General features: G+C 34.9%; 1 protein-coding gene across 3 annotated transcripts in view; it reads left to right on the top strand.

Annotated features, from left to right (window-relative positions):
* Positions 1-23,973, top strand: part of DDHD1 (DDHD domain containing 1) — an 87,492-nt gene that overhangs the window by 43,755 nt on the left and 19,764 nt on the right. For all 3 annotated transcript variants that reach the window (XM_065871879.1, XM_065871878.1, XM_065871880.1), the window contains 4 exons: positions 5,627-5,755; positions 6,832-6,979; positions 13,835-13,941; positions 19,421-19,527. In XM_065871879.1, the coding sequence (XP_065727951.1) occupies positions 5,627-5,755; positions 6,832-6,979; positions 13,835-13,941; positions 19,421-19,527 (491 nt within the window). The remainder of the gene's footprint in view (positions 1-5,626; positions 5,756-6,831; positions 6,980-13,834; positions 13,942-19,420; positions 19,528-23,973) is intronic.

Consider the following 23,973-nt stretch of genomic DNA (forward strand, 5'->3'; position numbering starts at 1 on the left):
AAAACATCATACAAACTCAAATTGAGGGACATTCTACAAAGTAACTTTACCAATATTCTTCAGAAGTGTCAAGGTCATATTTAACTAGATGGGGGGAATCCTTTCACAATGTATGTCAAATCAACACAGTATACACTTTCAATGTCTTATAATATTGTCAATTGTACCTCAGTAAAGCTGAAAAAAAATTTTTAAGTGTCAAGATCATGAAAGACAAGGAAAGACTGAGGAATTTGTCGTAGTTTAGGGGAAACTAAGGAAACATAACAACAAAATACAACATGGTACCCTGGATTGTATCCTAGGACAGAAAAGGACATTAATAGAAAAACTGGAGAAATCGGAATAAAGTCAATATTTTAGTTGGTAGTATTATACCAATGTTAATTTCTTAGTTTTGATAATTGTACTATAGTTATGCTAACATTAGGAGAAGCTGGGTGAAAGATATTATGGTAACTCTGTACTATTTTTGCAACTTTTCTGTAGGTTGAAAATTATTCCACAATAAAAAGGTGTTTTGTTTTTTCTTAAGGCCAGTAGAGAAATTGAAATAGTAAAAAATATTTAATTAATCCAAAAGAAACAACAAAAGGAGAAACAAGAAACACAGAACAAAGAAAATATATGGGAAATGGTAGACCTAAATTCACCCATATCAAAACTATAGTAAATATAAGTGAACTAACACTTAAATTAAAAAACGGAGATCGACAGATTTGCTAGGAATGCAAGATCCAACTGTATGCTGTATAGTAGAGTCACATTCAATATAAAATCATAGGTAGGCTGAAAGTAAAAGAAAAAAAAATGGACTTTTTACTGTTCAAGCTAATTTTGGGGTGCTATGACAGCACAAGTGTTGGTGGATCTCTAAGGATTTACAGCATTTAACAATTTGGCATGTAGTGTATATGCCTATCCTATTGCTGGATAAGGATATCCCAAACTGTGAATATATCATTTTAAAAGTCTAAAAGGGGGAGGGCCGGGGTGGAGAGAGGGAAGGAATATTAACCCTTTCTAATCGGCTTTTCTTTTCCTTTCTCTTTGGTGACTAAGAGGACTCCCACCTTCTAGCTTTTAGTTATCAATTTTTATAAATGTATTTAATTTAATTTCTCTGAGATCCAAGAAGACTGACAGAAGTTTTCTCATTATAGTTGGTAGGTTTGAGATGTGCAAGCCTACTTCCCTTGCGGTTGAGATTATCTAGGTTGCCAGCTTTTATAGAGGGAAAAGTTATAGAGTTATTCTATTCTAGGGAGTAGTATATCATCAGCAACCCCCTTTTTTTTTTTTTCCTTTTTTTTTTTTGCGGTACGCGGGCCTCTCACTGTTGTGGCCTCTCCCGTTGCGGAGCACAGGTTCCAGACGCGCAGGCTCAGCGGCCATGGCTCACGGGCCCAGCCGCTCCGAGGCATGTGGGATCCTCCTGGACCGGGGCACGAACCCGTGTCCCCTGCATCGGTAGGCGGGCTTTCAACCACTGCGCCACCAGGGAAGCCCAGCAACCCCCTTTTTTGATACTCTGCTTTCAGAATTATATAATGAAGAACATTTCTTTAAGAGATGAATTATAGTACAGAAATTTATTGAAAAGACTGTATTTTAGTACTTAAAATCTTTTTCATTGCTTTGTAAGACTTTAATACATAAATGAAAAGTTTTATTAAATGTTAGCATTTAATTAGCATTTTAGTTGCATTTTGTGTTTATGCATGCTTTTGCTAACACTATATAAGAATTCTTAACTAAAACTTTATTTTAGTGATCCTTGTTGGAATGATAGTAAACCTTTTTGTCTCTAGTGTACTTATGGTGGTACTTATCCTTTGCTTTGGGTTGAAAAAAAGTTAAGCTTTCTGTGCTAGAGGATGTTGTAACAAAGCAAATGATTTTCAAGTGAAAATAAGAAATATGAGAAGAAGGTAAAGAAGCATGTCCATCCAATTTTGTGAAAATTTTTAAAATATGTTTCTGTGATTTTAGTATATTGGGGTGTTTGGCTTTATGTTAATCCTTAAATTAGTATTCCTTTAGGGGAAAAAAAGCCTTTCATTTTTGTATCTTGACTAACTTTTAGAAAGTGTTTATGTAATTTTAAGTGTGATCAGGTGGTCCATGTGTTTCCCACTAGTTCTTTTTTAGTAAATGTGGAATTGTTTCATGTTAGTTTTACTAGTAGAACTATAAAATCTAGGTTTTGTTTGAGCAGTACAGTCTCAAGTTTATGCCAAATTTGATCTAGTTGGTTATGTTAGCTTTTTCCTAAGGATTTTTTTTGTGTGAAAATGTTTCTTGCAAGTGATACCTCTACTCCTCAGTAACTGACCAGAAGGCACATGAAAGAAGAAACATGTTCAGTGAAGAAAATTACTTTAGTTGTCATTTTCTACCCCCTATGACAATGAGATGTTTTCATAATCCTGATTTTACAACCCAGTTTTTAATTCTTTTCTATACTTTTGTATAGTCATCTAATTACATACAGTTAAAGTTATTAAGTGCCTCATAAGCATTTCTCAATTACCTTTATCACATATATCTTTAAATATACCTTATCTGTATATAACAGCAGGTTTCTTTTTTAACTTCTAGTACTATACAACGGGAATTAAGTATTTTTGTATTTGAGCAGTATTTAACCTTTGAATGTCACATTAATGTAGAAGGGAGTGAGGATGAAAATCAAATGTATTAGAACATAAATTTAAGCTAAATCATAAAGATTCTGTGATTAACTGAACGGTAAAGAAAATGATTTTAAGATTCAATTCTAAGTGGATTTTAAAATAAATGCTTATTTAAAATGTAAAGAAATTTATTGAGATATAACTAGCAATATTTGACAGGGAAAGAGTTGACTTTAAGGTTATCTACTGATTTACCAAATACCAAGTCTATGTCTGGCTTTACTCTGTTGTCTGCTTTACTCTGTTGTCTGTTTTACACTTAAAAGATGTCACAGCATACATTTTTAATAATGACTTTTTTTTGTCATTCTATTGCTAACGAATCTTTCATTATTTTGTCACTAATAAGTCAGTTCAAAGTAGAGCTTTCAACTTAATTTTTTTGGGGAAAAGTTTCGTTTTTAAAAGTATTTTAACAACTTGAACAGAGTTGTGAAAAGAATATTTTGTTCTGTGGGAAGGTTCTATTTACACTTCAGTAAGGGAAAGCATCTAGTGGAACGTATACTGTGGTATCTTCTTAGGAAAGCTTCATTAGATGGTTATTTATTGCATTTTCAATTTGCACATCAGATGTTGGCTGTGTCATAGTCACAAATTTGGTGAGAGTAAATAACCTTAGTATTGTAAAGATGTGGTTTATAAATCTCTTATGCATACAAAAATGCCGTGTTCTATTTTTTTATTCCATCTATACAAAGACATTAAAAATGGTGATCACATAGTTGTCTTTAATTGATAAATTTAGATATCATTTGCCTTTTTTACTTTCAGTGAAAGTAGAGCATATATTTGATAAACATTATTAAACTAACATTTTGCTGCACTGATTTTTAATTAGGAATTATATAAATAAAGCATTTAGAATAATGTTTGTCAAATACAACTCACTTTTTAAAGTTAATACAACAAAAAGGCAAACCTCATTTAAAATTTACTTTGAAGCTCAGTGTTTTTGCTTTCTTAGTTGTCTACCACCTCCCTCCCTTCTCCCTCCCTTCTCTGTTCAAATGGAGAGGATATAAGGAGAGTACAGATGCGGCAGGTCTTAAACGAAAGCGTTCCCAAGGTACAGTAATTGTAGTTTACTTCTCCATGTAGTTATATTCCTGGCTTGTAGCTTTCAGTTGTGTTTATAGCATACGGTTGTATTTAGAGCATAGAAATTACTAGTATTTTAGAAATGTATCCATTGTATTATTGTGCTTAGTGTTAATTATAAGTGGTGTAAACATTTGCAAGCAATGTGTATAGTTCAATAATGGGATATTCGCCAATATTAAGATGCTTTAAGACAACACAAAGGTTTAGAGAGAAACAAAATTTTGTTGGCTTAACTTGGTCTTATAGTTTTAATGTTTTAAGCATATGTTGCTCAAAACTATTTTAACAAAATGCAGTTTTGAAACATTGGATTAAAAGGCTTAAAGTACTGACTTGGATCAGACATAGAAGTAAAAAGGAAATAATTATTAAACTCTTGCAAAAGATTTTTTTTAATTTATGAAAAGTTCTTTTATTTAAAACCTGAGTTTGTACACTGGTTTTGTGTTTTATTTGCAACTGAAGATGTTATTCATGTTTGTTATGTTAATTGCATCTTGGTCTTGTGTTCAATATTAGTAATGTGTCCTGGCAGGTAAGTAAGATATAAATAGGTTTTTCGTAAATTTTTGAAGTGGCATTTGTACCATAACTCAGAAGTACATTTTCCTGGCAATGATTTGCTTTTCTATGTATTCTAGTAAGGAATAGCTTTTCACAAAAATGTCTTATGATCTTAGATCTTGACCAGGACTCCATCCTTTCATAGTTAGCATCTTCAAATCAGGAGAGTTGGACTCTGTCACTAACTAGCTTTGTGGCAAGTCACTTAAACCCTTGGTACCTGTATGTCTTTATATATAATGGGAGATAATATTTTTGCCTAAAGAGGATTTTAAGAAAATAAATTAGGCATAGTGATTTGAAGGTGGCTTGTTTTCTGGAGGTATGTGAGTTTTTCTTAACTCTATACAAGAGATAAAGAGGAAAAGTTAAAGTCCTTCAGTCAATAAGACATCAAACTGTGAATTGGTGGACATGTTTTGACAATTTTCTTAACTGTTGCTTCCACAAACATTACTAAATTTGTGATATGTGGCAAGTACTGTGCTATGACTGTGTTTGGTGCTAGTGATACAAAATGACCAAGGTATGTCCTGCCTCACAGAGTTTGCGTATTCCTGAAGGATATAGGTTTGCTTTTTTTTTTTTTAAGAGCTCATTTTCACCAAGCATACCTCGATTACAGAAATGAAATAACCATACTAATTTGAACATCATAATAGGAAAAAATGTATTTCTTGTTAAAAGATCTTTCAACCTTGGAGCTCTGTTATGGTGGGCAATATCCAGTGATGACTGGCTTTAGTGTCTGTTCCAAAAATACTTTATATTCTAATAAATTAGATGATTCCCTTCCCAGTTTAAAGATAATTTTTTTTTCATCTGAGTCTTGTTGTATCTTGTGCTGAGTGAAATTTTCACAGATCAAAAAATAAAATCAACAGAAGAAATGAAACTTAAATTTCTATGTCAAATGTACTGAGAACTTTCATGAAGGTGTATATCCCTTAGTCCTAAGGAACGGCCACATCACCTGGGAAAGCAGTTCTTTAATAATCAGAGCATATTTCCTATAGAGGTAAAAATATGGTAGTTAAGCCAGTTTATTCCATGTTGTTCCAACAGGTTGCCTTTTCCTGTAGCATGCTTAATAACTTATAAAGTCCCTATCCATTACTTGTTTCAATCAATATATGTTTCAATGAAGTAGTTTTTTATTGAACTGAGTTAAAATATTGATTCAAAAAATCTGTGTATTACAATTTGCACACAAATGAAGTTTGTCTTGGAGACCTTCAAATTAGTTTTTCCTTTTGCAACAGCTATTCATAGTTTCAAGTTGAGTCGAAACCACGTGGACTGGCACAGTGTGGATGAAGTGTATCTTTATAGTGATGCAACAACATCTAAAATTGCAAGAACAGTTACTCAAAAACTGGGATTTTCTAAAGGTATTTGTTAAATATTACTAGAGTTTGTCAAAATGTTGGGAATCTAACTTTTTCTCTTATGTTCAAAATAGATGATCCAGGTTTTATTTTTAGTATTTTTTAAGTATGTATTAAATTTAGTGCCAGTTACTACCCTGTTAATCTCTTTATAAGGTGACTGAGTTAACATGTGTTCGTTAATGAATAATTATATATTTAGAATGGTCTGGCAAGATTAATAAATACACTTTTTGCTTCTAAAAGCACAAAAGCAGTCAAACCTGAGGCAGTGCTGTGAAATAAAACATGGCAGTTGAAATATAGTGTCAGTAAAGATGAAGACTGGAAATTTTTCAGTGGATTTAGTGAGATGTAGGTCATCGGTGACTTAGATGGATTGCTGGGACAGAACCAGATTGGCATGGGTTGAAGTTTAAGTAGAAGTTGAAGAAATGGAGGCAGTGAGAATAGATAGCTCTTTAAACAAGTTCGACTAAAAGAAAGAGAAGAGGGACTGGTACTTGGGGAAGAGGTGAATGCATTATCAAAAAATCTTTCAAAAATTTTTTCTAAGTCTGATAATTTTTTTACTGTCCCATTTTTAATTCTTTGATAATAGATGTGCTTGAATATTTACATGTTCATTAGTCAGTTGTATTTGTTTTGTGAGTTACTTTATCAGCATCTTTAGCCCATTTTGCTATTTGGTTGATTCATTTCACTTTTTGATGAATAAGTTCTTTTTGTATGCTTACGTGATTAACTTATTACTGTGTGTCATATTTTGCAAAAACTTACCCAGTTTGTCATTCGTCTTTTATCTTTGCTTCATGATACATTCATTATAGAGAAGTTTTTAATTTTTATGTGTTCAGTTCATCCATTTTTCTTTCCTTTTGCCTTATGGTTTCTGGCTTCGCTGTCATGTCCAGTTCAGCAGTTTATATTAGAACTGATCAATACTTACCTTACAAATTTTATCTCCCCCAACCCAGTGAAATTTTTTCATAGTATTCCTTTTCTTTATTTTTTCAATATATTGTGAAAATGCTATTTCTATAATAAACAATAAACTTAGGATCATAATTTTCCTACAGCATCAAGTAGTGGGACCAGACTTCATAGAGGTTATGTAGAAGAAGCCACATTAGAAGACAAGCCATCACAGACTGCCCATATTGTATTTGTTGTGCATGGCATTGGGCAGAAAATGGACCAAGGAAGAATTATCAAAAATACAGCCATGTGAGTTCTTTGATGAGTACATTCTCCATCTAGTCGGAGTCCAAACTTTTGTCCAGGCTATAATAGAGTTTAATCGTTATGCCACATGCTTCTTCAGTACCAACTATTCTATCTGTTTAAGTTGTAGAGTAAATTTCTGGACCAGATTTTGAGAGTGATTATATCTAGAGGCTGATGATGATATTTATTTGATTCTTTTTCCTCCATAACATGGAGAAGAGGTTTAAGAAAGCCTTTTTAACTTAATATATTGTTAGTTTACATTAAACTGAGGTTGAAAGCAAGAAAAAAGTCTGGTTTGAAGTTTGTATGTTACTCTCTGAATTGCAGAAACTGAGAATACTGTATAATTATGAAAAAGCTAAGAATTGTTTAAGTTGCCAGTCAGCAGCTTAACTTGTCCAAGTAATTACAACCAGAGGAAATTGAACTCTAAATTTTACGTGGAGAAGAAACAGTGGGTGCTTTGCCGGCACACCAGGCCGGTTATTTACCGCGTTTATTTATATTCAGCTTTATTCTAAAAAATTTTTAAGATGTTGTTGGGGGGAGGGATGTTTGTATTTGTGCTTCAAAAATGTTTAGGACTGTGTAAAAAGGAAATTTTAGAGTTAAGGGTACCACCACAGACTTGGCTCTGAGCTAGCAGCCAGTATAAAGAAAAATCTTATCAGATTTATAATACGATGAGAACAAATCAGTTGTTGAGAACACAGTTTATCAGGTTCTGAAGCTTCAAGTAAGTGTATTTCTTGAGTCCTTATAAAGCAAATACTGTGTGATACCAGGCACTGTGTCCTCAGCAGTATCTCTATAATAATACAGTGTTCTGTTTCACTTTTTATTGTAATACCTCTTAATGCCAGCTCATGGATTAAAATACAGTTTAATTTGGAAAAAAAAATCTTTGTCAGATACTTCTAGGCCATCCTGATCCTTGTCAATCTCCATAGCTTGTATTACAGAGATCTCTCCCCTCTGATTCTGATTTTATTTTCTGATGATTTGCACATTACTTCCCACAACATTTATATTATGTTCTGTGCTAATTTTTTGCTTGGTTATCTAAGGAACCTGAGAAGTAGTTTTAATAGCATGTTCTCTCTGGAGCTATTGATAATTGGAAAGGTACCAGTTTGATTTCTTTGGGTGCAAGTGAGGGAAAACTTAACTCAAAAGGAGGATTCAGTAGCCCATAAAACTGACAAGTCTAAGATTTGCCAAACAAGTCATCAGAATCCAGTTGCTATCTGTTCTACTTGCCTTCATTTTTGAGCTATTTTCAGACGTCTCCTGTGGTTCCAGATGTGGTTTATATCATCTTGTGTTCGAGTTCAAGAAGAAAAGTCTTTTTTTCCAGAAGTCCCTGCTAGTCTATGCATTTCAGTGACTGGTGATGTCACCTCCAACTGCCTGAATCTATGCATGGCCATGATCTGATCTGCAAAACTTGTCATCACCCTAGAATCAGATGGAAGTTGACTTCATCATAACATAGGGAGAGGTAGAGCCACAGATAAAAATCAAGAGCTACCATTGGAAGTAGGATGAGTAAATATAAGGTGACTCAAAAAAAAGTGTTCACTACAGAGAAGATGGCCATCATTTCTGCAGAGACAGGTCAATTTGATGGGAAACTCCTCACATAAATTAGTAATTGATGGAAAATATTCAAACAGAAAGGAATTCTGCTCAATAATAGATGGGAAAGTTCAAAGGATTTCTTACCCTTCCCTGGCTTTCTACCATTCCTAAGTTAGTTGTTCAGGACTTTAAAGAAAGTAAAATTAACTTCATCCTTGTCATTGCTACTCTGAAGCTTGCTTGTACTTATGATTTCATTTGTGAGACTACTGTTGAAATGAGCAAAATAGAATAAGGGGTTACCACACTCCACTTCTTTGGCAACCTGCTGTTCTCTGAGGAACTCTTGAAATCATGTCCCAGAGGCCTGGAAATAGAGATTTTCGCCTCTTACCTTATTTTAGTGAATGTACAAATGAATTCAAACTGGATTTAATCAATTTTGTTCCAGCAAAATATGTTTATTATTTAAATGAGTTGAAAAGAAAGTTTATAGACAACTTCTAGGAATATCAGAATTGGTTTACTAAAAGGGATGAATGTATTTTAAATACAATTGGATTTACTTTTTGTGGCATTTTATTACAAGGGAAATCTTTACTGAACTTATATATCTAATAGAATAAATTAGTAATTTTATTTTTTAATATCTTTATTGGATTATAATTGCTTTACAAATTAGTAATTTTAAAGCTACAATTTTAGAAGAGTAAAAAGAGACTCTTAGTTAAGCCTGGCAGATTTAACACATAGCTTATTACCTCCTAAAACCTCACTGAAAATGATAGCAAAATAATTTTTTAAATAAATTGGTGTAGACCCATATGTACAGAAAAAACTGGGAGGACACAGCAAACAAGAATGTCAACAAGATTTATTTTTTGAATAGGAAATACATTCACATGGTTCACAAATCAAAATAGGAAAATGTATAGAGTGAAAAACGTCTGACTCCTTTCCTGTCTCCATCTTCCCCCAGTGCCACTCATCCTTGTGTCTCAAAGCAATGTTATTTATCTTATATTCTTCTGGAGTTTCTTTAGACAAAATACAGATTATTTTCACTCATAAGGCAGCATACTATATACACTCTAGACATTGCTTTCTTGTGTAAAAAAATGTATCTTGGATATTATTTGCATGATTTTCTATTGCCCTCCTTTCATATATATATATAATATATATATATTATATATAATATATATATAATATATATATTCTTAAAACCAGTTAGTTTATCAATTGATTGTTTTCCTAATTGAGAAGAATTATAAAGACTTTTTTTTTCAGAGCTATTTAATGATCCTTAATTAAACGGTAATTCTCAGGTGCTATTAATCTCTTCCTTCCTTTTTCAAAATATGAACTAAACATTCACTGCCTAGTGGGAGAACATGGAAGTTTAATAAGCTTAGAACTGAAATCATGAGTTTGTGCATGGCTGCACAGTAATGGGTTAAGTCTGAGCTGTAGGATAATATTTTTAAATCATTCCTTTTTCTTGTTTCCTCCATCCCTCCTTGGTCTCAGTGTTTCTCATGTAGTCAAGACCTATATATTTAGGAAACAGATTTTATTATTTTTAGTAAGGCAATAGGAGGGACATAGCGTGTGCGCTCTCTCTCTCCCGCTCTCTCTGTCTGTCTCGCTACCTATCTATTTGTCTATCTCTATCTCTGTCCCTCCCTTTTTTCCTCCATCCCTGATTATCTTCTTTCATCTTTCTTTCCTTTCCTTCCCCTTGCCCCTCTTTTGTGTGTGTGTGTGTGTGTGTGTGTGTGTGTGTGTGTGTCACTCCAGTTAATTACAACCAAGTGATTCAGTAGACATACCTGCTTGCCTAAAGTATCTACATATGTGGCCATTTGAGAACTATGATAGTGATCCTGTGGAGTAGAGGATTGTCTCAGTTTACTGTAGAAGAGGACAGTATTTTAAACAACTGTAGTGTTTGAGTTTATAAGTCAAAATCAGGGTTCTTCAGCCTCATCACTATTAACATTTTCGACCAGGTAATTCTTTGCTATGGGTGGCTAACCTATACATTGTAAGATATTTAGCAGCATCCCTGACCTCTACCCACTAGATGCAAATAGAACCCCTAGTTGTGACAACCAGAAATGTCTCCAAAGAAAAAAAAAGTCTCCAGACATTGTCATTGTCCCCTGGAGGGGGGAAAAAATAAGTATATGCATGTTTGAGAACCACTAGCCTAAATGAACTTCTTTATTATTTTGTACATTCAGACAGCAACACACATACCACTTCCTGATTATTATATCATAGTGAAATATATATGAACTATATAGCCATCAAAAATGAATAAATGCATAGAATAATATTAGAAATCTTAAAATATATTCCTTCTTGTATATGTTCAAATTTGTTAAAGCTGAATACTTGAAAGATGGCAAAAAAAAAACTTTTTAGAATGTGGTAATAAAAGAGTTTGAAGTTTTGGCTATCATCTTTATTTTCAGTGATGTTAATGGAAGCAGATTTTCTTTTTCACAACCTAGAATCTATATAGACTTTTTAAATGGCAAATTTGGTGGTAGATAATCAATAAAATATAATCATATTGTAAATAATGCTTTAAAAACATACTAGAAGGACTTCCCCGGAGGCGCAGTGGTTAGGAATCCACCTGCCAATGCAGGGGACACGGATTCAATCCCTGGTCTGGGAGGATCCCACATGCCTCAGAGCAGCTAAGCCTGTGCGCTCCACACAACACAACGAAGAGTAACCCCCGCTCGCTGCAACTAGAGAAAGCCTGTGTAGCAATGAAGACCCAACACAGCCATAAATAAATAAACAAATAATTTTAAAAATAAAAATATACTAGAAATGGAGAAAGATAGACTTTTAACAAATAGTGTGTTGGGATAGCTAGGCAGCCATATGGAAAAAAGTTAAATTGGGCCCATTTTTCACACTAAGATAAATTTCAGTGGGATCACATTTGAACCTAAGAAATGAAACCCTACAGATACTATGGATTTAAAAGGTAGGATTGAGGGGAGTTTGAATTCTTATGTACCTTAGTAATAGAGAAAACTGTCCTAACTATAACTTGATCCAGAGACCTTAAGGGAAAATATTGATAAATATATAATCCCAAAAAAGCCATATGGCAAAAAAAAAAGAAATAAGACAAACTGAGAAAATCCATTTGTATCTTGTATCACAGATAAACAGTTAATATCTCTAAATATAAAGAACTTCTAAAAATAGAGGAGGGCTTCCCTGCTGGCACATGGTTAAGAATCCGCCTGCCAATGCAGGGTACACAGGTTCGAGCCCTGGTCTGGGAAGATCCCACATGCCACAGAGGAACTAAGCCCATGTGCCACAACTACTGAGCCTGTGCTCTAGAACCCATGAGCCACAACTACTGAAGCCTGTGCACCTGGAGCCTGTGCTCCACAACAAGAGAAGCCACTGCAATGAGAAGCCCGCGCACCACAACGAAGAGTAGCCCCCACTTGCTGCAACTAGGGAAAGCCTGTGTGCAGCAACAAAGACCAAATGCAGCCAATTTTATTTAAATTTTTTTTTAATTTTATTTAAATTTTTTAAATAAAATTAAAAAAAAAAAAGATCCCACAAGCCGTGCAGTGTGGCCAAAAAAATCAATTGTATTTCTACACTAGCAATGAAAATTAAAGCATTTCCACTTCCTATAGCATCAAAAAGGATAACATACCTAGGAATAAGTTTAACAAAAGAAGTGTAAGATTTCTACACTGAAAACTATAATACACCATTGAAAGAAATTAAAGAAGACTTAAATAAATGGAAAAGGCAACCCACATTTGAGGATTTGAAGATTTAGTGTTGTTAAGATGCCAGTACTTCCTAAATGGATCTACAAATTTCACCACAATCCCTATTAAAATTTCACCTATCATTTTTTCAGAAATTGACAGGCTGATCCTAAAATTCACATGTAAATGCAGGGGACCCAGAATAGCCAAAACAATCTTGAAAAAGAATAAAGATGGATGACTTACCCTTCCCAATTTCATAATTTGCTACAAAGCTATAGTAATCAAGACATTGTGGTACTGGCTGGTGTGTAGATAGACCTAGATCAATGGAATAGAATTGAGAGTTCAGTTGATTTTCAACACGAATGCCAAAATAATGCAATCAGGAAAGAATAGCCTTTTAACAAATGGTGCTAGGACACTGGGATATCCCCATGCAAAAGAATGAAGTGAAACCCCTACCTTACACCACATACAAAAATTAATTCAGAGTGAATCAAAGACCTAAATATAAAAGCTAAAACTATAAAACTCTTAGGAAATATAGGAGTAAATCTTTGTGATTTACAACCATTGCCTTGGGTTAGGCAATGGTTTCTGATATATAACACTAAAAGTAAAAGTAAAAGCCACTAAGGAAAAAAAAGATAAATTGGGCTTTGTCAGAATTTAAAACTTTAGTTCTTCAAAGAACACTATCAAGTAAGTAAAGACAACCCACAAAATGGTAGAAAACATTTGCAAATCATAAATCTGATAGGGTCTAGCATCTAACATATGTAAAGAACACCTACAAATTCAATAATAAAATAAATAACCCAATTTTTTAAATGAGTGAAGGATTTGAATAAACAGTTATCCAAATAAAATATATAGATGGCCCATAAGCACATAAAAGGATGCTCAGTATTATTCGTCATTAAGGAAATGCAATTCAAAACCAGAGACATACCACTTCATGCTGATGACTAGGATGACTCATCAAAAAGATGGGAAATAGCAAGTATTAGCAAGGATGTGGAAAAATTAGGACCCTCATATGTTGCTGATGGGATTGTAAAATAGCACAGCTGCTTTAGAAAACAGTTTGGGACTTCCTCAGAAAAATTAAATGTCAAGTTAGCATAAGAGCCAACAATTCTGGAGTGGGGAGAGCAAGTGGAGGAATAGATGAAATAACAGGTCACGATGTGCTAATATTTGGAGCTGGTGTATTTTATTATACTATTCTCTCTTCTAAAGATTTATACATATAATTATTTAGAATATAATATTGAAGCTTGTAATATTTGAAATCATAGATGGCAAATTTAGGAAAATAGTTTTGAAATGAAGGTGTCCTAGTATTACAAACTGTTGAACAGTGTAGCAATAATTGAAACATAATTGGACAAAGTTATAAGCAAGTGGAAGTGTTATGATTAAAGACATTTTATACCATGTAAATACATAGGGGAAGTTACTCTGATAAAGTTTTGTTTTGGTTTGGTTTTTTTAGGATGAGAGAGGCTGCAAGAAAAATAGAAGAAAGGCATTTTTCCAACCATGCAACACATGTTGAATTTCTGCCTGTTGAGTGGCGGTCAAAACTTACTCTGGATGGAGGTACATTTTGTTTAAAAATTAAATGATTTAGTCAGGCAACAAAGTGTTGCTCATTGGGAATGAAGTGTCTTTAATTTATTTGTCTTGAGTTATACTCTTTGTTCTAGATTATTTAAGAAAATAAAATCCATTGATTTAAAAAAAATAATTACATCAACTTATGTCGTTTTGGACCACTGTATAGATTTCACAGATAACACAGTTTTTATGCATGCCCTCTGTGGATGGGGGGAAGGAGAGAGACAAGTGAAGGGAACAAAATGTTTTCTAAAGTTTTTGACAGAGAAGTGACCCGTCAATGCTTTTAAAACATTTCTTGTCCACAGTTTTATATAAGCTTACATTTTCTTCCTAATAATTTTCTTCCCTTATATTTGGAAGATAAAAATCTCAGGCCTTTTTTTTTTTTTTTGTGGTACGTGGGCCTCTCACTGCTGTGGCCTCTCCCATTGTGGAGCATAGGCTCCGGACACGCAGGCTCAGCGGCCATGGCTCACGGATCCAGCTGCTCCGTGGCATGTGGGATCCTCCAGGACCGGGGCACGAACCCGTGTTCCCTGCATTGGCAGGCGGACTCTCAACCACTGCGCCACCAGGGAAGCCTTCAGGCCTTTTGTTTTATTGTTGTTCCTGCATTCCTTGGGCTGGTGAATTATAATCTAACATAGAGAAATTATATAATATATGCATCTTTCTTTACACAAAGTTTTGTCCTTTGAATATTAAGACCATAAAAATAGAATGTTTACATTGATTATTTACATAATCTGAAAGATGAGAGAGTTGTACTGAATATTGTAGCAGCTGCTGTTTGTTGAGCTTTTACTATGTGCCTGGCACTCTGTAGTTCATTTTACTTGGAGTATCTCATTTAATTTTCTCACAAATCTATGAAATACCTACTTTTATTTTCTCTTTTAAAAATAGGAAGGGCTTCCCTGGTGGCTCAGTGGTTGAGAGTCCGCCTGCCGATGCAGGGGACACGGGTTCGTGCCCCGGTCCGGGAAGATCCCACATGCCGCGGAGCGGCTGGGCCCGTGAGCCATGGCTTCTGACCTGCGTGTCCGGAGCCTGTGCTCCGCAACGGGAGAGGCCACAACAGTGAGAGGCCCGCGTACCACAAAAAAAAAATACATATATATATATATATATAGGGAAACTGAAACTCAGTAAAATGTGAATTTAATGAAGAATGGCAGGCAAAAATCTAGGTCTGCACGATACCAGAGCCCTTGTTCATCTGAACTGCCTCCCTGGATGATTTCCAAAGTTTCTTCCTAGTCTGTGATTCTGCCTCATAGTCAGTTAGGAATGTCAGTTATAGCTTATAAACCAAAGTGACATCAAAGTTGTAATGCATTTAACAACAACAGCAAAAAAAGATTGTGAACAAAGAAGACTTCTCAGCAGCAACAGCTCATATGTAAAGTTCTGGTGTAGTAACATTATCTTTTGAGCTTTTTCCATTCACCCAGATAAATATTTTAGGCTGCTCAGGAATGTATCAATAGATAACTTGGATGAATTAACATTTAATAAAACCCCTACGTCTGTAATTTTCTGTTAGGTTTAAACTACTGCAATGGAATCTTGAAGGCATGCTGAGTGAAAGAAGCTAAAGGAAGAACACCACTGTTTCTCTCTCTTCTCAACACTTCTGACACCAAATATGTTGGGGATTTTCCCACACCAGCCAATTCTTTAGTTCTTGGTGGACATCAGTGGGGTGTCCTACAATTTAATTCATTTCTGACACTAACTGCTCAGAGATAGTATAGACAGATTAAGGTCTCAGTCTCACGAGACTTTTGCCCACTTCAGATGCCAATCACAAGTTCCAGATTGTCCCCTGTAGTTGTGACTGACTATAAATGGGGGGGGGGGGGGAGTCCCACGACCCCCTCCTGAGCTTCAGTAATTTACTAGAACAACTCACAAAATTCAGGGAAACATTTACAGTTGACCTTTGAACAGACATTAAGGGCACCGACATCCCCCTCAGCCCCAGTCAAAAATCCAAGTATAAACTTATAGTCCAACCCTGTATTCACAGTTCCCCATCTGCAGATGCAGCCAACCACAGATGGTCTAGTACTGTAGTATGTATTTATTGAAAAAAATCTGCATATAAGAGGATCCACAGAATTCAAACCCATGTTGTTCAAGGATCAGCTGTACTTACATTTACTGGTTTAAATTACATTTATTCGTTTAAAGACTATTACAGAGGATACAGGTGAACAACCAGATGAAGAGCTACATAGGGCAATGTATGGGGAAGGGATGCAGAGATTTCATGTCCTCTTCAAGTGCACAATGCTTCTAGTACTTCCATTTGTTCAACAACCTAGAAGCCCTTCAAACCCTGTTGTTTAGGGTTTTTATGGAGGTTCCATCATGTAGGCATAATTGATTAAATCATTGGCTATTGGCAATTGAACTTAACCTCCAGCCCCTCTCCCCTTCCCAGAGGTTGGTGAATGGGACAGAAAGTTCAAAATTGGTTCCTCTGGCAACCAGCCCGCATTCTTTAAGAGTCAGCTCATTAGCATATACTTAGTTAGGATTGGCAGAGGCTCATTATGAATTACAGAAGACATTCCTTTCACCCTATCACTCAGGAACTTAAAAGGATTTTTGGAACCCTGTGTCAGAACCAGGGACAAGGACGAAATATGTATTTCTTATATCACAACATCACAGAGGTGAAACCCAAAGGTCATATAATTTATGCTTCCATTTATATGACGTACTGCAAAAGACAAAACTATAGGGATAGAGAACAGATCAGTGGCTGCCAGGTTTGGAGGTGGGGAGTTGAGTTCTAAAGGGCAGCATGTGGGAGTTTTTTTAGGGTGATGGAACAGTTTTGTGTCCTGATCATGGTGGTAGTTATGCAAAACTATACATGCCTTAAAACTGAGAGTTCTAGTAATTTTTCTGTAGATTCTTTTGTATATTCTGTGTAGACAATCACATGACCTGCAAATGAAAACAGATCTTTTCCATTTCTTAAAACTATTATTTCTTTTTCTTATCGTGTTGCACTGGCTAAGACTTCAGGTAGAACATTTGTTCAAATAGTAAACATCCTATGATAAAAACTCACCAGGAAATAGGCATAGAGGGAACATACCTCAACATATATGGCCATATATGACAAGTCCACAGCTAACATCATGCTCAGTGGTGAAAAACTTAAAGCATTTCCTCTAAGATCAGGAACAAGACAAGAATGCTCACTTTCACCACTTTTATTCAGCAGAGTATTGGAAGTCCTAGCCGCAGCAATCAGATAAGAAAGAGAAATAAAAGGAATCCACACTGGAAAGGAAGAAGTAAAACTGTCACTGTTTGCAGATGTTGTGATACTATACCTAGACAATCCTAAGGACACCACCATAAAACTGCTAGAGCTCATCAATGAATTCAGTAAAGTTGCAAGTTACAAAATAATATTCAGAAAACTGTTGCACTTCTATACACTAACAACAAACTGTCAAAAAAGAGAAATTAAGGAAACAATCCCATTTACCATTACATCAAAAAGAGTAAAGTACCTAGGAATAAACCTACCTAAGGAGGTAAAAGACCTGTTCTCAGAAAACTATAAGACCAATGAAAGAAATTGAAGATGACACCAACAGATGGAAAGATATACTATGTTCATGGATTGGAAGAATTAATATTGTTAAAATGACCATACTACCCAAGGCAATCTACAGATTCGGTGCAATTCCCTATCAAAATACCAAGGGCATTTTTCACAGAACTAGAACAAATAATTTTAAAATGTGTATGGAAACAGAAGACCCTGCATAGCCAAAACAATCTTGAGAAAGAAGAACAGAGCTAGAGGAATCACACTCCCTGACTTCAGACTATACTATGAAGCTGCAGTCATCAGAACAGTAGGGTACTGGCACAAAAACCAACACATAGATCAATGGAACATAAATAAACCCATGCACTATCGTCAATTAATCTACAACAAAGGAGACAAGAATATACAATGGGGAAAACACAGTTTCTTCAATGAGTGGTGCCAGGAAAACCAGAGAGTTACATGTAAAAGAGTGAAATTAGAATTTTCTCTAATACAATATACAAAAATAAACTCAAAATGGATTAAAGACCTATGTAAACCCACAAAACTAGAAGAAAACATAGGTGGAACACTCTGGAATGGGAGAAAATATTTGCAAATGATATGACCAATAAGGGGTTAATATCTAATACCTCATATAGCTCGACATCAAGAAAAATAAACAACCCAATTAAAATGGGCAGAAGACCTGAATAGACGTTCTTCCAAAGAAGATGCACAAATGGCCAACAGGCAAATAAGATGCTCAACATTATTAACTAGAGAAATGCAGATTAAAACCACGGTGAGCTATTACCTCACACCTGTCAGAATGGTTATCATCAAAAAGGACACAAATAACAAATGTTGGAGAGGATGTGGAGAAAAGGGAACCTTCATACGCTGATGGTGGGAATGTAAATTGGTGCAGCCCTAGAAAACAGTACAGAGGTTCCTCAAAAAACTAAAAATAGAGCTACCATATGACCCAGCAATTCCACTCCTGAGTATATATCCGAAAAAAACGAAAACAGTAATTTGAAAAGTTACACACACCCCAATGTTGATAGCAGCATTACGTATTTATAATAGTGAAGGTGTGGAAGTAACCTAAGTATCCATCAACAGATGAATGGATAAAGAAGATGTCATATATATACATACACAATGGAATACTACTCAGCCATAAAAGAAGAATGAAATTTTGCCATTTGCAATGACATGGATGGACTTGGAGGGTATTATGCTAAGTGAAATAAATCATACAAAGACAAACACTGTATGTTATCACTTATATGTGGAATCTAAAAAACAAAGCAAACTAGCGAATATAACAGAAAAGAAACAGACTCACAGAGAACAAACTAGTGGTTACCGGGGGGAGGGAGAAGATAGAGGAAATGGGGGATTGAGAAGTACAAACTACTGCATATAAAATAAAAAAGCTACAAGGATATATTGTTCAACACTAGGACTATAGCCAATATTTTATAACTGAAAATGGAATATAACCTTTAAAAATTGTGAATTACTGTTTGTACACCTGGAACTTATATAATATTGTATATCAACTGAACCTCAATAAAAATTTTTTTAATTATAAAAAAAAAAGTAGATATCCTTAGCTTGTTCCTGATTTAGAGGAAATGTTTTTTAACCTTTCAGCACTAATGAGTGCAGTGATGTTTGCGGTAGGTAAATACCCTTCATCATTATTTTAAAATTTACATACAGTAAAATTTCAAGAAGGTAAGGTTCATTAGATTCAAAGCTAGTCTTGAATATATAAATGTTAATTTAAAGCAGTTATTTCAAGGAATGTAACTTTTTTCACAGTTTATTCTTTCCCTAAAATGAATCTTCTCTAAGTTTAATTTTTTTTTTAACTTGTAGACACTGTTGATTCCATTACTCCAGACAAAGTACGAGGTTTAAGGGATATGTTAAATAGCAGTGCAATGGATATAATGTATTATACTAGCCCACTTTATAGAGATGAAGTAAGTATCATGATTATCTTATTGCTATTGGGTATTTTTTGAGTGATAACATGTGTCCTGAATTTTAACATTTTATGTTCTTTTTTTGCAAGCAAGTGAGAAATTATAGGAATCCATTAATCTATAAATAGCCTGTATTTCATAGTGCATTTGAAGTCTTAAACTGCACATTGGGACACTTAATAAAATGGGTAACCTTGGAAGTGAGAAGTTGGTTAGAAAATAGCTCTTTGAAAAATAACAGTTTTCATAAGTCTGATTAGTAATATCTATAAGTATTATCCTCACAAAAGAGCTTTTTAAAAAATATTCATTTGGCTGTGTCAGGTCTTGGTTGCGGCATGCAGGATCTTTCATTGTGTCACACGGGCTCTTCGTTGTGGCGTGTGGGCTCTCTAGTTGTGGCACGCAGGCTCTAGAGCATGCAGGCTTAGTTGCCCAGACCAGGGGTCGAACCCATGTCCCCTGCATTGGAAGGCAGATTCTTGACCACTGGACCATCAGGGAAGTCCCACAAAAGAGTTGTAAACACTTAGAAATGTCCTTCAAGTGTTTTTGTATATAAAAGACTTGCTTTTATTGTGTCATTTCTATAGTGGATTTTTGTAGTTTTCAAATGGTAATTTTGCTCATGCATCACAAAGATAACCCTAAAGGGGGGCAGATGGGGAGGGTAGGTGAAGGGAGATAGTTTATTCAGAGGGATGAGGGAGTCTCTACCAATGCAATTTGTCACTTTATTGGTAACAGAAAAAGAATTTTGTTTCATGGGAATAACCACATTAATTACCTAACATGTATTAACTTGTTTAATCCTTACCCTATGAAGTAGATATGATTAGTATCTTCATTTGAAGGTAAAGAAACTAGTACAAGGAGCAATTACCAATAGAGCGGCTCTGCTGCTCTGTGCTACTCCAAGCCAATCCGTTGCTGATTTTGTTCATTCAGAGTCATTCCCTAACTTAATCCAGGATATCTTTTACATATCGACAGAAATATGTTTGGTTAGTTGCCACAGAAAATTCCTTCTCTTCCAACTACCATCCCCTTAGGATTTTTCTTCATTCCTCTTTCTATATCCCCTCATTGCCATATACCAGTATTGGGCAAGATCTGCCTTGATCTGATTGAGAACAAACAGTAAAAGAAACTACAAGGAGAATTGCTACTCTGGGCTTAATTCTAACCAAAAAGGAAGGCCTAGTCGGTGAAGTAGAACACTTAATAATTTCCACGTTCATACTCCTTTATAGTGAACAATGGGCATCATTAGATATGCTCTAAAGGTTAGAACACTGAACTATAGTATTGCAAGTAAACCAGTGAGGGGGGGGAAAGGAAAGAGAAGGGCTGAGAGCATATTACTATACACACATACACACACACCACGCACACGCACATGTGGTTGGTAGTACTCCTAAAACGGTATCCTGAATCTTCAAGGCTAAAATGTGCTGAGTCATGTCCCCCAAAAGTAATAAGTGCTTTTTAAAAACTTTAAGTTGGCGTTAATATCCAGAAAAACTAAAAAGAGCAAAGTGCCAGACTCAGACCTCTGGCCATTGGTGAATGATGACTGAGAAAGTGATCACTTTTTAGTTTGCTCTTATAGTCAAAGATAATTTTCCTCAGAATGGAATTGAATAAACCAGATATTCAGTAGGAAAAGGGAACTGATCGTTAAGATAAATGAAATGGAAGAACACCCAGTGTTTTAAATTAGTTGGTTTTTTGATCCAGTTGAATTTCATGGAAAAGCACTGAGAATGGTGTCTGAGATTCACCAGCAATCTTCAGCAATGTATCCCAAACATCCCTAATTAGAACAGTCACTTGTGGTGCTCATTAAAAATGCGGGCAAAAAAAGAACCCCATGAGGGGCATTGGAATTGAGGGTATTAATGTGAATTTATTATTTTGAAAATAAGCCAGTGTATGTAGATAACATCTATATATTTAAGCGTATATGCTTAAGCACAGAAGTATATATATATATGCATATATTTCCTACCTCTGTCCACTGAAAGGGCCAAGAAGCAGACACCCCAGTCCAGTGAGCATACCTAGCACCCAGATCTTTGCCTCTAGCATTGTTATTCTCCACTAAGAAAAAGTAGAGTTCCTTGGAAAAATGGCTGATTCCAGGGCTGGGGCAGGATAGGTCCAAGTCAAAGCTGGAAGAATTTGTTTTGACAGAAGGTAGAAAAATGCTCCAAAGAATGATGAAGCAAGACACAAGGACATAATAGTCAAATTAAAGAAGCGTATCCCACTGACCAAATCTGGAACAATTTGAGCACCAAAATAATTAAGTAATTATTACTTATTGTAAGGAATTACTAATAGTACTTTTGTAGAATTATAATAAGGATAATGTACTAAGGAATTCTAAATCATTGAAAAATGTGTAAGTCCTTATCAATGATAAATAAACAAATTGGGAAGAAGGGAGGTCCTTTGCTTCAGTAGGATGCCAAGGGCCTACTAATAAATGTGGAAGGAATGCTGGAGTTGGAAAGTCTGATTTTGCAGCCGTCATGGTAGGATCAGGTAGGGGAGAGGACTGGGCAAGAATCATCAGTGGATGCTAAAATGAGGGCAGATTTTTTGATGAGAAACAATATTTGCATGGTCTTAAAGTGTATCCTCTCAGACTGCTTTTAGTTTAGAAAAATAAAGGTATACAGTGGAGAAATCAAGCAACAACTTTATGGGGTGTTCCTGCGGGGCACCCAGAGAAGGACACAGCATTATTTATGCAGTATTCCAATTATGAGGAAGCATCAGACAAACATAAAATGAGGAAGTTGTAATAAAAAAGTAGGAATGAGACTGTATTCTTTTAAAATGTTGGTATAATAAAAGAGAAAGAATGGCTGTGGAAAATGTTCCAGATAGAGAAGATTAAAGAGATGTGATAGCTAATTGTAATATCTCATCCTAGACTGTATCCTGTACTAGATCGGGGGAAATGCTACAAAGGATAATATTAGATCAACTGGCAAAATTAAAATGTGAATGGTAGACTAGATTAGATGAAATATATCAAAGTGAATTATGAAATTGATAACAGCACTATGATTGTGGAAGAGAATATTCCTAGTCTTAGGAAATATACACTGGAGTATTTGGGGGTAAAGGACCATGACATGTAATATATCCTTAAATGGTTCACAAAAAAGTTGTGTGTGTGTTACAGAAACAGAACAAATGATAAGGCAAATAGGAGGAAATGCTAACATTAGGTGAATTTTGGATAAAGCCTATGTGAGGATCTTTGTACTATTTTTATTTTGCAACATTTAATAAATTTGAAATTACTCCCAAATAAGAAGTTAAGAAAAAGAAACTAAAAAATACTTTCCCAGGTCCCTCCTCTGGAGATCCTGATTCAGTGGGTCTGAGATAGAACCTGTGAATTTGTGTTTTTAACAGTTCCCCAGGTGATAACATCAGAGAAGTTTGGGAACATTGCTTAAGGCATTGTGAAGAATAAAAGAAAAACTTAGTGAGAAGTGGGCAAAAATTGTTCTTATTCTTTAAAAAGGAAAGCTGATTTTGCGAATCAAAGTCCATTTCACACAAGGTTGGTGTTAGGCAATATTTAGACTAAATTATTTTTCAACAATATGTGTTTCCTAAGGGAAGTAGTGATAAGTAACAGCCAGCAGGGCTTCTGTAGGATTGTCATGCCTGGTGAATTAACCTTGTTAGGTTTATTTGATAGGCATAAATAAGAGTCTTTTTTCTCTTCCTCTCAACCTTTGGAGTCAAATAGATGCAGATTCAAAACCTGCCACTTAACTAGCTTAGATCAAATTTCTCACTTTCTCAGCTTCCTCACTTATATAATGGATATAAAATACCTAGTTGATAAAGATTGTCATGAGGATCAAAGATATTATGATATATAAATTCCTTGTGCTTAGAGTTTCAAGTTGTAATTAAGTATATATCTGTCTTTATATATTTCAAGGGCTACAATTTAAAAAAAAAAAGGGATAGACTTACTCTGTTAATTCTAGAAAGTAAAATAAGGATCCGTGAATTGAAAATACAGAAAGGAACATGTTTGGTTACTAATGAAGAACTGTGTTATAAGCAAAACTGCCTTAAAAATACAGAAGTGTTACAATGAAAAAATTTGTAAATAATGTAAGGTGATGGGTTTTAACCAAACTTACCGTGATAATCATTTCACAATATATACCTGTATCACATCATTACATTGTACACCTTAAAATTAAACAGTCTATCTCAATTATATCTCAGTAAAACTGGGGGGGGAAATTTTTTTTTTAAATAGGAGTGACCACTTCTGGATGAAGACACTCACTGGGGTAGATGCTGAGCTCCTTATCCCTTAAGAGGAGTGTTACTGAAGGGACTTTTATCTTCACAGCAGTTTAAGTTAGATCATCTCTAAGGCCCCTTTTCACTCAA

The sequence above is a fragment of the Phocoena phocoena genome, chromosome 2 (assembly GCF_963924675.1).
Source record: "Phocoena phocoena chromosome 2, mPhoPho1.1, whole genome shotgun sequence".
Classification (NCBI taxonomy): domain Eukaryota; kingdom Metazoa; phylum Chordata; class Mammalia; order Artiodactyla; family Phocoenidae; genus Phocoena; species Phocoena phocoena.